The sequence below is a fragment of the Oryctolagus cuniculus genome, chromosome 18, assembly GCF_964237555.1.
Source record: "Oryctolagus cuniculus chromosome 18, mOryCun1.1, whole genome shotgun sequence".
Classification (NCBI taxonomy): Eukaryota; Metazoa; Chordata; class Mammalia; order Lagomorpha; family Leporidae; genus Oryctolagus; species Oryctolagus cuniculus.
This window is the reverse complement of record NC_091449.1, coordinates 5296351-5313590: the sequence shown is the minus strand read 5'-3', so window position 1 is coordinate 5313590 and position 17240 is coordinate 5296351. Positions and strand designations below refer to the sequence as shown.

At 41.3% G+C, this 17240-nt stretch overlaps 1 protein-coding gene and 2 pseudogenes across 1 annotated transcript; all 3 read left to right on the top strand.

The window, feature by feature from the left end:
* Positions 1-626: 626 nt before the first annotated feature.
* Positions 627-1555, top strand: ORYCUNV1R-PS1659 (vomeronasal 1 receptor oryCunV1R-ps1659 pseudogene; annotated as a pseudogene).
* Positions 1556-15619: 14064 nt separating this feature from the next.
* Positions 15620-16552, top strand: ORYCUNV1R1591 (vomeronasal 1 receptor oryCunV1R1591). The gene is given in 1 exon segment (NM_001167278.1): positions 15620-16552. A coding segment is annotated over 1 exon segment (933 nt).
* Positions 15620-16552, top strand: ORYCUNV1R-PS1615 (vomeronasal 1 receptor oryCunV1R-ps1615 pseudogene; annotated as a pseudogene).
* Positions 16553-17240: the final 688 nt, after the last annotated feature.

Below are 17240 nucleotides of genomic sequence, written 5' to 3'. Positions count from 1 at the left end.
AAAATACTATAGTCAGTTGATTTACATCTTCAAAAGACACACAAATGCTTAATCAATACTTAGGTTGGCTTATGTTGTAAATCATTATATATAGAGTTATACTTGCATTAATTGCTAAAATAAATTACTTCTAGTCTACAATAAATTGACAATGCAATGAAATATGCATGAGTATGTGTTATTTGAAGAATACAGCTATTTTCATCACAATAGCAAGATGGTTAAAGAACCTACATTTTTTAAAGATCAACCATGATCAACTCACCACATTACACATTAGAAAGTTAAAATTTAGAAAAATGGCTGCTACCTAAGTGATAATATTATTTCAAATGAAATGGAGACTGCTGCCTTTCATGGAGTTATTAATACAACAATTACTCAAAATCCCATTTCATATAGCACATTTTGTAAGTAGCTCTAACAGTTACATACTCAATTCTTTTGAAACATGATATAAAGAAATATATTTAGCAGTTATTTGTAAATGTGAAGTGATGTAATGGAATACACTGTGAATAGAGACTGCTGAATTTGGTTGATATTAATAAATGTAACTCTTCCTTCATTTCCCATACAGGGATCTCAGGATCAGAGACAATAATTGGGCACTGGGAGCTGATGGGATGGTCACCAGAGACTGGACAACAGGGATGATCTACTTATCACAGACCATTCTAGGAATCCTAGGGTATTTCTCTCTTCTTTCCCATAATCTCTATCTCTACTGCACAGGATGCAGGCTTAGATTCACAGATTTGATCATCAAACACCTGACTGTAGCCAACTGCTTAGCCATTCTCTCAAAAGGAGTCCCCCAAACCACGGCAGGTTTGGGGATGAAGCATTTCTTCAGTGACATTGGGTGCAAGCTTGTGTTCTATGTGCACAGAGTGAGCAAGGATGTGTCCACTGGAAGCACCTGCCTCCTGAGTGTCTCCCAGGCCATCACCATCTGTCCTAGTAAAACTAGATGTGCCAAGTTCAAAGCAAAAGCTCCCAAATAATTGGGTAATGCAATACCCTCTGCTGGATGCTGAACCTGATACTAAATGTCATGGTGCCCATGTTTGTGACTTCCAGGAACAGGAGTGACAAAAACATCACAAAGAACACTGATTATGGATACTGCTATTCTGTCAAAAGAGACAGATCCTCAGGGTCCCTGTACATTGCACTGCTGTTATTCTGAGACGTTTTCTTTGTGGCACTCTTGCTCTGGGCCAGTAGTTCCATGGTTTTCACCCTGCACAGGCACAAGCAGCAGGTCCAATATATCCATGGGACCAATGTCTCCTCCAGGTCCTCCCCAGAGTCCAGAGCCACCCACAGCATCCTCATCCTGGTGAGTGCCTTTGTGTCATTGTGCACTCTCTCCTCCATCTTTCACAGTTGCTTGACTGTTTTAAGCAATCCCAGTGTGTGGCTGGTGAACACCTCTGCACTAATCGCTGGCAGTTTCCCCATTGTGAGCCCCTACATTCTCAGGATCCATGACTCCAGGGTACACAGCCTCTGCTGTGCCTGCACCAGGAACACACAATCCCCAAGTTAGCTAGAGTACAAAGTTTATGAATATTCACAGTAGATCATTCTCAGTAATTTTTTTTGACAGGCAGAGTGGACAGTGAGAGAGAGAGACAGAGAGAAAGGTCTTCTTTTTGCCGTTGGTTCACCCTCCAATGGCCGCCATGGCTGGCGCGCTGCAGCCGGCGCACCATGCTGATCCAATGGCAGGAGCCAGGTACTTATTCTGGTCTCCCATGGGGTGCAGGGCCCAAGTACTTGGGCCATCTTCCACTGCACTCCCTGGCCACAGCAGAGAGCAGGCCTGGAAGAGGGGCAACTGGTACAGAATCCAGCGCCCCAACCAGGACTAGAACCCGGTGTGCTGGTGCCACAAGGCAGAGGATTAGCCTAGTGAGCCACGGCGCCGGCCTCAGTAAGATTTTTATTTCATTAATTCACTAATTAATTTACTTTGTACACAACAGAACAGGAGACAGAGATAGAGCTCAACATCCCACGATTCAGACCCAAATGCCTGTATTAGCTGATCTCAGGCACACACACTGGGAGCAAGGAACTTATTCAGGGCTACTGAAATTAGTGTGCTGTTGTCCCTGCCTCCCATGTCTGAATCAGCAGCAAGCCTGAGTCAGCAGCAGAGGTAGGTATTGTGCCCTGGTAACTCTGATGTTTGATGTGGCAATTTTATCTGGGAATTTAACCAACAGGCCAAACACCTACCATTTCAATAGTAAGCGCTTCATGCACTAATCCATCCAGGAGTGTAAACACATTTCTGAAGCCATCCCAGTACCATAGTGTGGGTAACAAGACAGCATTGTGGCATGGGAGTAAATCTCATATTGGTGCCAGTTCATACACAGACTGCTACACTTCTGACCAAGCTCCCTGGTATAGGGCCAAGAAAGCAGAGGTTGATGGCCAGAGTGCTTGTGTCCCTGTCACCCATATAGGAGACCTGGATGAAGACTTGGCTCCTGGCTTCAGCTTGCCTTAGCCCTGGACATGGAATCATTTGGGTAGTAAACCAGCAGATGGAATGTCTGTCTGTCTGTCTGTCCGTCTCTCTCTCTCCTCTCTGTTTTACCCCTTTCCCCTAGTAACTCTCCTTCAAATAAATACCTGTTTTAATTAAAAAAGAATTTTCTTTTAAGTAATAAATGTGAATTACTATGTAATTGTCACATTAATTCCTATATTATGGAAATGTTATTAATGTTCCTGTGTCAGGGAATTATGAAGGAGAAGAGCTGCACTCTAAGCTGCTCTGTAAGAAGAAATTGCCAAACCACAAATAGCATCACCATAGCTACGAGTCCTGGGAGGTTGGTGTTTGGGTGGGGCTGACCTTTTGAAACTGTATATAAGTGGACCCTCAGACTCTAAGCAGAGGTTGTTCAGCCTCTCTCCCTGGTCTGTAGCACCTTGTGCCCACAGGGACTCTCCTGGTCTGTACGACTTGTGCCCACAGGAGTTTGGCTGAGTAGTCTCTCCCTCTAGATGCTGTAATAAAGAGCTTTAAGGTGTGTAGCTGAGTCTTTTCAGTCTCCTTTGTTGAACCCGTCATTGGCTTCCTGGCCAATTGCTAACGATCAAGAAGCTGACAGTTGGCGCCTGAACAGGGACCTGACTGGGACAGTGGAAGGAGACGCGCCCTTGAGAAGATGACAGAAGGGTGAGTAGCAGTGGTTGAAAGAGACCACAATGGGTGAGACGTCCCAGTCTAAAGAATATAAGAGGGCACTAGTGCATATGGGAAAGGTAAAAGTCTTTCCAGGACAAACACAGAAAGGAAAAAGTAAAATGCTGCACACTAGGTAACGTAACATGGGCTTGTAAGCTGGCAGCAGCTTGTACAGAACATCACCTCTCTAGTCTTAGGACAGTAGAAGACATAGAGAAGATGTTAAAGGACTTTCTTCTAAAGGGAGAAGGTAATCTTGGAAAGGATTATAAGTGCGCAGTCGAGATTCTCAAGGTTCTTGTCTGCTGTGGGAAAGAGGTATGCCCTAGGAACACTGAGGAAGCCTGTAGTCTATATAACATGATTGCAGACTTTCAAGACAGATCTTTGTGGCATGAGCCTTTGCCCACTATGACTGAAGAAAGAATGAAAGAGCAGGCAGCCTACCCTGTAGTACTGCGAGCTGTAAACATAGAATATGAACCATTGGGTCCTAGTGCAATTTCAGCTGGGGTAAAACATGGCTTAACAGGAACCCCTACCATTACTTCTTTTGGGGTAGTCTCAGTAAATCTTATATCTGTAGATATAAATATGCTTCTAAATGTAATACCAGGGGCAACATCAGAGAAACAGTTAATTTTAGAAAAGCTAAGAGAAAAAGCAGCAAATTGGGATGAACAACTCCCACCCCTGCCAGCCGGCGCAACAGGACCAGCACCATTAACATCTGACCAAATAAGGGGAATAGGTATGAAGCCACAGGAAGCAGCTGACCCTGCATTTAATAATGCCCAAGCTCTATACAGTTAGTGGATAATGGAGGCAATGCAAGAAACCCAGAGGGTAGTTAGTGGGGCTCCAAGAGCAGTTAGCATAAGGCAAGGACCGAAAGAACCTTATTCTGATTTTACTGACAGGCTATATTCTCAAATTGACTTAGAGGTACCTAAAGAATTAAGGGAGTATTTAAAGAGCACCATGAGCATTCAAAATGCCAATGATGAATGCAAGAAACTGCTTAGAAATTTAAGACCAGAAGACTCCTTAGAGGATAAAATGTATGCTTGTCGAGTGTTTGTGTCACAGCCTATAAGATGGCAGTGCTGGCAGAAGCATTAAAGGTGGGAAGTGAAAAGGGAAGCTCTAATATATTTAAAGGAAATTGCCATAAATGTGGAAAAAGAGGTCATATGGCAAGAAAATGCCATGGGAGGGAAGCCAATAGACCTTTAAAATGTTATAACTGTGGGCTAACTGGACATATGGCAAAAAATTGTAGAAAGCCAAAAAAATGGGGATGGGGGCTTCAGGCCCCCCTGGATGATGATGGCCACAATGCCATTGGAGGAAAAACCTGGTCATATCCAACCCTCTGCCCTGCCAATGAAGGAAATGCAAACAGAAACCCCGCAAGTAGGAATTTACCCAAAATTACCAAAAGACTAGACTTGGAAAAAAGACCAATGTTAAAAATTAAGATAGGGGGAAAAATGATTGAAGGATTATTAGATATAGGAGCAGATTTATCTATCATAAGAAAACAAGATCTAGAAGGAATACAAGGTGGATTAATGAGGGTTGACAATATATAGAAGGAGTAAGTGGAAGAACTAGGTTACAGAAAATATCAGGACTGAAACTGGAAACACAAAATGGCTTCAAACGGACATCTTCATTAGTCTCCCCCAATATTCCGATCAACACATTTGGTAGGGATTTATTACTCCAGTTAGGAGTAGCCCTAGTAATGGCACAACTGTCAACTAAAATAGAACCAGTGAAAATAAAAATGAAAGATCCCAGTAAAGGCCCTATTATTCTCCAGTGGCCTTTAACTGAAGAAAAACTGATAGGAATAAAAAAGATAATAGATAAATTATTAAAGGAAAAGAAAGTATCCCCTGCAACCGCAGACAATCTGTGGAATACCCCAGTTTCTGTCATCAAGAAAAAATATGGTAAATGGTGTGTGCTGATAGACTTTCGGGAACTTAACAAGTTGGCTGAAAAAGGAAAAGAGGTGTGATTGGGTATTCCACATCCTGGGGGGTTACAGAAAAGGAGGTAAGTTACAGTATTAGATATAGGAGATGCATACTTTACTATCCCTTGAGATCCAAGATTTAGACAGTATACTGCTTTTACCATTCCAGAAATTAATAACACAGGACCAGGACATAGGTATGTCTGGAATTGCCTGCCACAGGGATTTGTATTAAGTCCATTAATTTATCAGACCACTTTAAGGGATATACTGGAGCCTCGGAGAAAGCAACATCCAGAAATAGACCTTTATCAGTATATGGATTATTTATATATTGGTTCAGATTTACCAATTCAGGAACATAAACAGATAGTCAATAACCTAAGGAATCTACTTTTGGAACAAGGCTTTGAGACTTCACCAGAAAAATTACAGGAAGAACCTCCTTATTTGTGGATGGGATATCAACTCCATCCAGAGAAATGAACATTACAAAAATTAGACCTCACCGAATTCCCAGAAAGACCTCCCTTGAATGAATTACAAAAACTAGTAGACCTCCTTAATTGGCTAACTCAAGCCATTCCCGGCATAAAAACAAAACCATTTACCCTAATGATGAGTGGTGATCAGGAGTTAAACAGTAAGAGAGAGTGAACTCCAGGGGCAAGACAAGAGCTTCAAAACATTAGAAAGCTACTAAAGGACCATAAGGCATTAGCATATTGGGAACCTAATGAGGAAGTATATCGTACTGTAATGATATCAGGGAATACATCAAATTATAAAGTTCACCAGGGAAACAACATCCTCTGGATAGGAAGGATAGAGTTTCCTAGAGTAATGGCAGCTTCCCCTTTAAATAGAGCCATTCAGTGCCTACACAAAGTAAGACAGGAAAGTATTATAAGACTAGGAAGAGAACCTATTTATAGGCCCCCTATAAAGAAGGAAGATTTGGATATCATGATCCAAGAAGACCCTTATCTACACTGGGTACCCCAAATAGAATCCATACATGATCCTATAATGCTCAGGAGAGCTTTAAGCAGTCTACAAGCCAAGTCAGTAGAAGGACACACATATTACGTTGATGGAGGTAGCAAACAGGGAATGGGAAAATATGGTTTTTGGACAGCTGAAGGAAAAATAATGATTAAGGAACATGAAGGAAGCAACCAAGAATTAGAAAAAAGAGCTATACTTTCTGCTCTTCAGGCAGGACCTGAAAAAAGGAACATAGTTACTGATTCCCAGTATGTAAGTGGGTTAATTGAGGCAAGGCCTCGGCCTGAAGACATCAAAGAACCTCTATTGAAGACTATACTAGAATCTATAGAAAGCAAAGAGGAGCCTTATATACAGTGGGTACCAGGGCACAAAGGCATACCAGGAAATGCAAACATTGACAAGCTAGTATCCATATCTTGTAGAGCGCAGATAAACCTAGTGGTGCAAGGAGACAATATCCGGGAGAAGGAACCAGAACAGATAGGGTATGGTATTATCCATGAAAAAATAATTTATAAGGATTTATCTAAGCACCAAGGAATTTATTTCCTTTAAAACATCGAGTCAGCAGAAGAGGACCGTATAAAATGGCATGGGGATGTTCAATACTTAAGACAGGAGTATAACCTTCCAAAGAACGTTGCAGAACAAATAGTTAAGAAATGTCCCAAATGCGTTAATAAAGAGGAACTATCCCACATCTCAGTAGATCAGGACCAGGTGTATGGCAGATGGATGCCACACATTATGAAGGAAAAATCATTATAGTAGCAGTTGACACATGCACAGGGCTATTATGGGCTAAGATAATTCCAAAAGAAAATGCACAAGAAACCGTATGGGCTATATTAGAGCTGGTTCACCTATTTCATATTACAGGATTACATACAGACAACAGGCCTAATTTTAAAGCAGAAAAAGTAGAAGGGCTATGTAAATATTTAAATATTGATCATACCACAGGTACTCCATATAATCCACAATCCCAGGGTGTGGTTGAAAGAGCAAATCAAACATTAAAGCAGGAGATGGACAAATTTACTGAAGAAGTACAAACTATAGAGGCTCATTTACAATTGGCTCTTACAGCTCTTAATAAAAAGAAAAGGGGATGAATAGGGGGATACACCCCTATAGAAAGATATATTTATCAAAGATGGCAGGAACTAGACCAGAAATTACAAATCCAACAATTTAAAAAACAAAAATTACCTTGTTTTTATAGACTCTCCAATAGCAAAGATTGGAAGGGGCCTGCAATTATCTTATGGAAAGGGGAAGGAGCTGTAGTTGTAGAAACTCCTGAGAAAGGGATAATTAGTTTACCACAAAGACACGTTAGGCTAATCCCAAACCCAGAAAATTAACCTTCCTACAGCATATATGGATTATCAGCTACACTTACCCTGCCAAAATAACCCTGCATGTGCCCCGAATGCTGCTATCATTGCCAATTATGCTTTGTACAAAAGAAGTTAGGGATATCTTATTCCAGACAAAAGCAGGAAGAGATCGAGTATTGATGGCACAGATATCACCAATTAGGGGAGAAGAAGCAAAAGAATTGTATCAAGAACTCATAGAAAAGATGATACAGGAAGGGACATGGGAGCCCTCCATGAAGAACCCTTTTGAGGGACTCCAAAAAGAACAACAAGAACAAAAGGCAGGGGAAATGCAGGAACAGTTGCAGGAAATATAAGAGAAACTAACTGAATGGAAGCCAGGTAAGGTATACATAGGTAAGGAAAAATCACGGCCTCTTATAAAAGTGAGATTCATACCCTTAATAATGTTAGTGATATTACCAGTAGTGCACTCTCAAATGTTGGGCTTAGTTGAAGTCCCTCCAGCCTATAAGATTCCTGGCATAAGGGAAATACTGTGGACCTGTGAGTCGAAGATGCCAAATATAGGATGTGAACTTCCAGGGACTCTTTCCAATATACGGTACCATAGGAATAAAATGGACCGCACAGGTAATGGAGCTCACCAAATTGTGGGAACAGAAAATAATAGAATTAATAGAAAGTTCATGTAAGACAGAAAAAATAGGATGTTCAAATTTCACATGCAGAAGCAACTCAGATAATATTACTATGACCTGTGATGGTACAATAAAGACATTAAAGGAATCTCTACATATCCTAGTAAGAGAAAAAATTAGCATACAGGCCAATCAGGGATCCATGGATTGTGAAGAGAGCTCTTGTATAGAAGTAGGTTGTCGTATGGAAGGAACCATCTACCATAAATGTACCTTAGAACCAGCACTTTTAAGGTTGTGTGCGCGACCCTCTTATGCTATTATTAAGTGCTTAAATATAACATATAAAGATGAAGGCTGGCTATGGAAAGTGGTAAATTGCTCCCAGTGGGAATCAAAGGCTTGCATGGATAAAATGCCCATCTTAGAACCTACGTTAGCTTTCATAGGGACAGACAGATGGCCAGTATTAGATTCATTTATGAACAATAATAAGGACACCAAGAATAACTGAATGGCAATGATATGAAGGAGGAGAGCTTTATAATTATGATTGTAGCCCTCAGTTAAACATAAGCAAGGCAGATGTTAACATTACCTGTAAGTACGATATACCAGAAGAGTTTGGATGAATTTTAATGAATATACAGTACAATTACACAAGAATCAGTCAGGTTAACTGTACATTTTTAGTCAGAAATAACATATCATGGGCTGAGGAAGAGGAATGTGGATGGGACTGGAGCAAGGACAAAATTAGCTTTGTTTGTATTGTGCCTGATAGGTAACATAAATAATCATACTGTACAATGTTATTGGCAAGCAGGATACGAAGTCCTCAGCACACTTTATTAAAATTGCAGTATCACATTGTCGAGGATTCCAAATTCTCGAAGCATGGGTAAGTCAGATGGAGCAACTAATGACAGTGTTAAAATTGGAAAGTGAATTAACATGTGAATAGGTGTATCCACAGCTGTGTGTCACCAATATTCCATGGGAGAATTTCTCAATCCTTAATTCCATGCAACTGGCGGAGATGTTTGCAAACTCCTCCCTGACTTGGCAAGATTGGGTTAGTAAAACCTCTTCCTTAGAATATAATATCACCCAAATGTGATAAATTTAAGCCAGAGCTAAGCTTAATATAGACAGGGTACAAACAGTGGAAAATACGATCACATCCATGAACAGTACACTTAGTAACTGGTTGCCCACATGGTCTTGGATAAGATCAGCTATTATCATCCTGGCAATTATAATATGTCTACCTGTTCTCCAGTGTCTTTTCTTGACTGGAAGGAATTTGGCGAAGGGCTACCTTGTCTTCGAGGAAGCGACAGTCCCAGTAATTGAGGAAGAAAGCAACAGCGAAAACGACGAGGACACAAAGGGACATTCTGGAAGAACATGCGAGCCTTGGTCAAAGGCATCTGCCCCCTTGGCCCAGCAGCTCAGCATGCTCTACAACAATATAAACACCTCTAAAATAAAAAGAAAGGGTGGACTGTCAGGGAATTATGAAGAAGAAGCTGCACTCTAAGCTGCCCTGCAAGAGGGAATCCCCAAACCACAAACCACATCACCATAGCTACGAGACCTGGGAGGTCTGCGTTTGGGCAGGGCTGACCTTTTGAAACTGTATATAAGTGGACCCTCAGACTCTGTAAGCAGAGGTTACTCAGCCTCTCTCCCTGGTCTGTAGCACCTTGTGCCCAGACTCTCCTGGTCTGTACAACTTGTGCCCACAGGAGTTTGGCTGAGTAGTCTCTCCCTCTAGATGCTGTAATAAAGAGCTTTAAGGTGTGTACCTGAGTCTTTTCAGTCTCCTTTGTTGAACCCATCGTTGGCTTCCTGGCCAGTTGCTAATGATCGGGAAGCTGACACCTTGCTCCAAAGAAATGTGGAGATTATGGAGAACCATGGGTGTCCCCTAAATCTGATGTAATGAATTTGGCAGAAATGAGCAAGTTATGAGAACATAATAAAAGCTCTTTAAATAAAGAAATGGTAACAAGTGTTGGGAGAATTTGGAGAAGAGTGAATTCTTGTACATTCTGATAGGAGTATAAATTGGATGGAACCATTTGGAAAACAGCATGGCAGTGGTCAGAAATTAAAAATGAGACTATCATATGACCCTGTGACCCCACTAGGGCCTATGTAGCCAAAGGAATTGAAATGAGATATTTAATACACCATCTAACTCATGTTTGTTACTGCATTGTTCATGATATCCATGATATGGAAGCAACCTAAGTATGTACCGACAAGTGAATGGATAAAGATACTGTGCTATATAACAGTGGAATATTATCTAGCCTTAAAAAAGTGGAAATGTTAGCATTGCACCAATGTGGATGGGCATGAAGGGCACTGTGTAAGTGAAGTGAGTCAGACACAGGAAGATACTCACTACATGATCTCACTTATATAGAACACAGAATAGTAGATTCAGCAGCCGCGTGTGGTACAATGGGCGAAGCTGCTACCCATGATGCTGTCACCTTATCTTAGAGCTCTTGTTCAAGTCCCAGCTGGCCTGTTTCCAATCCAGCACCCAGCTAAAGCACCTGGTAAAGCAGGGGAAGATGGCCCTAGTACTATGTCCCTGCACCCAGGTATGAGATGCAGATGGACTTCCTGGCACCTGGCATCATCCTGGCCTAGCCCTTGCTATTGTGGCCTTTGTGGGGAGTCAATCAGTGGGTTCTCTCTTTCTCTGTCGAACTCTGCCTTTCAAAAAATTTAAAAAAATAATAAATCCAAAGAAGCAGAGAGTGCAATGGTGGTTGCAGGGCTGCAGACAGAAGAAGTTGGAAGCATGAAATGCAACATGAGAAGTTTTAAGTTTGCAAACCAAAGGCGTCCCAGAATTCTGCCATGCAGCACAATGAGTGTGGCTAATAGTGCTGCATCATGTAGTGAAAATCCTGTACAAGGGTGACCCTTATATTAAATGTCCTTTTTATAGACAGCAATAATAACAAAATGACAATAATGAATCACAAAGGTGGAATGTAGTTTTGGAAATGATGGACATATTTATGTCAGTACTGTTCATGGGTGTGTGTTTCTCTCCAAGTATGTCTAGCTGCATTTGCTGCATGTGCACAGCATTCTGTATGTTTGTTCCATTTCAATGTGTCAACTTAAGAACTTAAAAACGAGTAAAAACTGAAAGACTATCATTATGTCGAACATTCCTTCAGGCTGGTTATTTTTCATAATGAGTAAAGCTGCCTGCAGTGCCAGCATTCCATACGGATTCTGGTACAAATCTTGGCTGCTCCAATTCAGATCCAGCTTCTGGCCACCACCTGGGACAGCAATGGAAGATGGCCCAAGTGTTTGGGGACCTGAACCCATGTGGAAAATCAGAAGCAGCTCCTGGCTCCTGGTTTTGGTATGGCCCAGCTCTGGCTATGGCAGCCATTTGGGGAATGAATTAGCAGACAGAAGATCTTGCTCTGTCTCCCCCCCTCATTTTATCAATGAAAAGAAATTTATTTAAAATGTTCAATATATCCATAAACTACTACCACCTTTATTTGTTGTAAGGTTGATGATGAGGAAAAAGAATATTGAAAATTTAAATTCTACAATTCTATGCTTGATTCTGTTCATAAACAAATTATTGTTTACTTATTATCAAAATCTGTTATTTTTATCATGTCAGATTTGGGGTACAAAAAGGCCCCAGAAATTTGAAAAAACCCGGCAGGGAATCCCAGCAGCTCTGTCCATCCCTGAGTACATGGTATCAACCAACAGTCTGTGGGCTGTCCAATACCACAACTCTAAAGTTTGACTTGGAAATTGAGGTGAATTAGATAGCAGACTTGGGAAAATAGTGCATTTCTTTGTACTAAATTTCTATTTTTTTGATTTCTATTTTTTCTTTTTTTAAAATCTTGTATTTAATGAATGCACTTTTCATAGATACAACTTCAGGAAGATAGTGGTTCTTTCCCTCATACCCACCCTCCCACCCTGACTTCCTCATTAATCACAGTCAATCAAGATTACAAGCAATAGGCAAAGAAGGAGAGGCAGAAAACAATGGTAACTCTTCAGTTCTCGAGTTCAGTTCTCTTAAGATGACTTATGTAGTAATTAAGGGAATTTTAGATTCTGCCTGCTAAATCTGGGTTTCACTTCTGAGGATCATAGCCTTCTGTGTATCCACTGATGCAATTCTCTTTAGCTTCTGAGTCCACTGGAGATGAGAAAGAAGGGTGCAAACTCATAAGGAATGCTTTTGTATAAAATCCACGCATCCTCTGTAATTCCAAAGAAATTTTCATGGCGCACCAGACAAACCCAGCGTTTGCTTTCTTTAGTGGCTATTACGTTATTTATTTCCTTGCAGGGGCTATACCAGTTCATGATTTTTTAAAAATAATTTTTGTCATAAACTTGCCTGCAACTTCCTTCCTTCATTTCCTTTTTATCACTTTTTTATCAATATAAAGAGAACAATGGTTTCTTCCTTTTTTAAACATTTATTTATTTATTTATTTGAAAGGATAGTTACAAAGAGTGAGAGAGATCTCCCATAAGCACATTCACTCTGTACATAACCACAATGGCTGGGGCTGGGCCAGGCCAAAGCCAGGACATCACTGGGGTCTCCCATGTGGGAGGCAGGGGTTAACACTTGAGCCATCTTCTGTTGCTATTCTCAGGCCGTAAGGACAGTGCTGGATCAGAAGTGGAATAAATGGGGAATGAACAGGTGTCCATATAAGATGTTGGAGTTACAGGCAATGGCTTTTACCAGATAGCCACCATGCTGTTCCCCATAAAGGGGTTTCTAATGTAAATAATGATTATCATGTACTCCACTGGACCTGTGTCTCTGAAAATCTTTCTCAAGAGCGTTCTCTCCATTGCTCTGCTCATTACATGAATGATGCTGAGCTTAGTGGTCTAAAGTTTGGGAAGGAACTCACTGTGGAGTAGACAGAAATCTGTGCATCCAGGGAGACACAGGAGCTTCACTGCCCATCCTGCCAATGTCAGACTCAGGATCTCCTGCTCCCTCCAGGTCAGACCCTCTCTACTCAGGGCAGTTGACACAAAACAGAGTCAGTGTGAGAGTATAACAGTCTCCTTTGTGATACTAACTAAAATCCTGCACTGGTTCCTGGTAATTAGCAAGAGTGGAAAAAGTTTCACAGTATTCTCAGATCCTCAATTTTACTTTCACTGCAGCTTCAGATGAAAAGATAATTGCAGTTCAGCAGGGAGGTGAGGTCACAGACACAAATGCATTTCTAGTGCTCCAGCTGCCTCCATCCCACTCCTTGCAACTGTTGTGAACTTCATGCCAATGCTTGTCCTGGTCTCTGAAAGAAACTGGGGATTTTCCATGTCAGTGCGAAAGAGAGAAGCTGTAAGCAAGGAAGTGTCTCTGGAGTCTGAGTGATCAGGTGAGAAAGGAGATTCTCCTGTGCTTGCTTCTGGTCCTGTGCCCCAGCCTCACAGCAAGAAGGAAGCATTCTAAGATGTGTGCTGAGCTAGTACAGGGAGATGGGGTTCTACACCCTCTTTAAATCGTGGGGGTTCCTAATGTAATTCAGTGACATGTACAATGACATTGGTTCTTTGTCTTTATGAAAATAATCCTGAAATCTGGAGTTAATGTACTTAAATTTTATTGTTTCAAATAAATTCTCTGTTCCATATACTGGACAGGGGTCATAGATTCCACTTTCAGAATTACCAGAGATGCAAATCTATCTATCATGTGCTTATGATAAAGATTTAGAAGAAATCTTCTATTCCTGGAAGAAATCATGGATTCCAGAGGATGTTGCTAGAACAACAAGGTTTTCTCTAACTCTGTTGTCTGAATCCTCAATGGAATCAGTGACTGTTTCCTACTGAAATCATCCTTGGTGCCATGGAAATGGTGAGATTATTTCCCCTCTTTACATAAGGGAAGGCTTAAGCCATGTGAAGGCATGTCCTGTAGAGAAGAACATCACCTGGCAGCTGCCATGTATGAATGCGTTTTCCAGTGTTTGTTTGAATTGAAAATATTTTCATGTCAATCGCCAGCCCCATAGTTTCAGGTCACAAACTGCACAGGTGTGGGCACCCTACATAGTCCATGTGGTTTACATGCCCTAGTACTCAATAACCTTTAGATATCTTCACCATGGAAAATTTAATCATTAATGAACTATGAGTCACAATTAAAGCTTATGATAGTAAAGTGATACTATATAGTTTCCAGCATATATCACTTCATCACAGATGGTGTGTCCTGTTCTACACAGTAGAAGCTGTGGCCAGCACTTAGGTGTCAGACTAGTACTAGAAAAACCAAGTACTGTTTGTGTTGTATTCCTAATACAGAAGGAATTTCACAATATACAGTTTTTCAAGGAGAAAGACATTAGAAAAAATACTATAATCAGTTCATTTCACTTTCAAAAGATACTTAAATCCTTAATCAATATTTATATTGGCTTATGCTATAAATTTTTAGGTGTAGAATTAGTGTTAAGTTTACAAAACAAATTACTAGTCTCAATAAATTGACAATGTAATAAAATAGGTATATATATTTATATATGTGCTATTTGAAAATCACAGCTAATGGTTTTGTAATATCAAGATGGCTAATTCACCTACTTTTTAAAAAGATTTACTGTTTATTTGAAAGTCAGAGTTACACACAGAGAGAAAAGGAGAGGCAGAGAGAGAGATGAGAGAGAGAGAGAGAGAGAGAGAGAGAGAGAGATGTCTTCCATACACTGGTTCACACCCTAAATGGCCACAATGGCCGGAGCTGCACTGATCTGAAGCCAGGAGCCAGGAGCTTCCTCTGGGTCTCCCACATGGGTGCAGGAGTGCAAGGACTTGGGCCATCTTCTACTGCTTTCCCAGGCCATAGCAGAGAACTGAATCAGAAGTGGATCAGCTGGGTCTCAAATGGCACCCATATAGGATGCTGGAACTGCTGGCAGTGGCTTTACTTGCTATGCCACAGCGCCGGCCTCACTAACCTACATTTGTATAAAATTATCCAGGTTCAACCCACCACATTACACATTAAGAACTTAAAATTTAAACAATTTGCTGGCGTGCATCTGCCTAAGTGACAGTCTTGTTTCAAATGAAATGGACACTGCTGCCTTTCAACAGTTATGAATACAGAATTACTCACACTCACCACATACTTGTGAGTCATATTTTGTAAGTGGCCTTAACAGTTACATATTAATCTCTTTAGAAACATGGCATAAAGAGACATATTAAGCAGCTATCTCAAAGTATGAATTGAGGAAATGGATAATATTGTGAATAGAGACTGTTGAGTTTGATTGAATACGTGTAATTATTCCTTCAATTCCCACACAGGAACCTCATGCTCAAAGACAATAATCAGGCACTGGGAGCTGATAGGATGGTCGCCAGAGACTTGACAATGGGGACGATCTACTTAACACAGACTATTACTGGAATGCTGGGGAACTTCTGTCTTCTTTCCCATTATCTCTATCTCTACTACACAGGATGCAAGCTTAGGTTCACAGATTTGATCATCAAACACCTGACTGTAGCCAACTGCTTAGTCATTCTGTCTAAAGGAGTTCCCCAAACCATGGTAGCTTTGGGGATGAAGCATTTCATTAGTGATATTGGGTGCAAGCTTGTGTTCTATGTGCACAGGGTGGGCAGAGATGTGTCCATTTGCAGCACCTGCCTCCTGAGTATCTCCCAGGCTGTCACCATCAGTCCCAGGAACACAGGGTGGGCCAAGCTCAAAGCAAAGCCTCACAAGTACATTGGCTCCTCCATTACACTCTTCTGGACGGTGAACCTGATACTAAATGTCATAATACCTGTGCGTGTGACTGGGAACAGCAGGGACAAAAATACTACAAAGAAAGCTGATTATGGCTACTGCTATTTGGTCAATAGTGACAGATTCATGGACTATGGAACACTGTATGTAGCACTGCTGTTATTCTGAGATGTTTTCTTAGTGGCACTCTTGCTCTGGGCCAGTAGCTCCATGGTTTTCACCCTGTACAGGCACAAGCAGCAGGTCCAATACATCCATGGGACCAATGTCTCTTCCAGGTCCTCCCCAGAGTCCAGAGCCACCCTTACCATCCTTGTCCTGGCGAGCACCTTTGTGTCTTTGTTCACTCTCTCCTCCATCTTTCATATTTCTCTGACTGTTTTGAACAATCCTAGTTTTTGGCTGGTGAACACCACTGTACTAATCATTGGAAGTTTCCCAACTGTGAGCCCCTACATTCTCATGAGCCATGACTCAAGAGTTCATAGGGTCTGCTGTGCCTGCACCAGGAATACACAATCTCCTTCCTAGCAAGACAGTGCAAATGTATGATAATTCATATTGGTCTATTCTCAATATGTTTCAACTTTCATTAATACTTTGTACATGAAAAGAGGACAGACAGACATAGATCTCAAATTCCCATGATTCCCACACAAATGCCTGTAATAGCAGGTCTCAGATGGCAGAACTGGGAGCAAGGTACTCTATTCAGGCCTCCTGCAGTTACTTGAGCCATTGTCCCTGCCTCCCAGGTCTGCATCAGCAGCAGGCTTGGGTTCGCAGCAGAGCTGGGTATGGAACCCGGGCAACTCTGATGTTTGATGTGGCGATTTTATCTGGGATCTTAAGCAACAGGCCAAACACCTGCATTACAATGGTGAGTTCTTCGTGCAGTGATCCATCCAGGAATGTAAGCACATTTTGGAAGCCATCCCAGTACCAAAGTGGGGTTAATAAGGCAGCATGAATTTCTGCTTTAAAATTAGAACATGGGCCTGACGTTGAGTATTAATCCTATATTGAGTCAAGTTCATTTACAGACTGCTGCATTTCTGATCCAGCTCCCTGCTCATGGCCTGAGAAAACCAAAGATGATGGTCAGAGCACTTGTGTTCCTATCACCTATATAGGAGACTTGGATGACGTTGCTGTGTAGGGAACATAGCTTCTGTCAAAGCCTTCTCAGTGAGGACACATTCCTCCTGGACACAGAGTG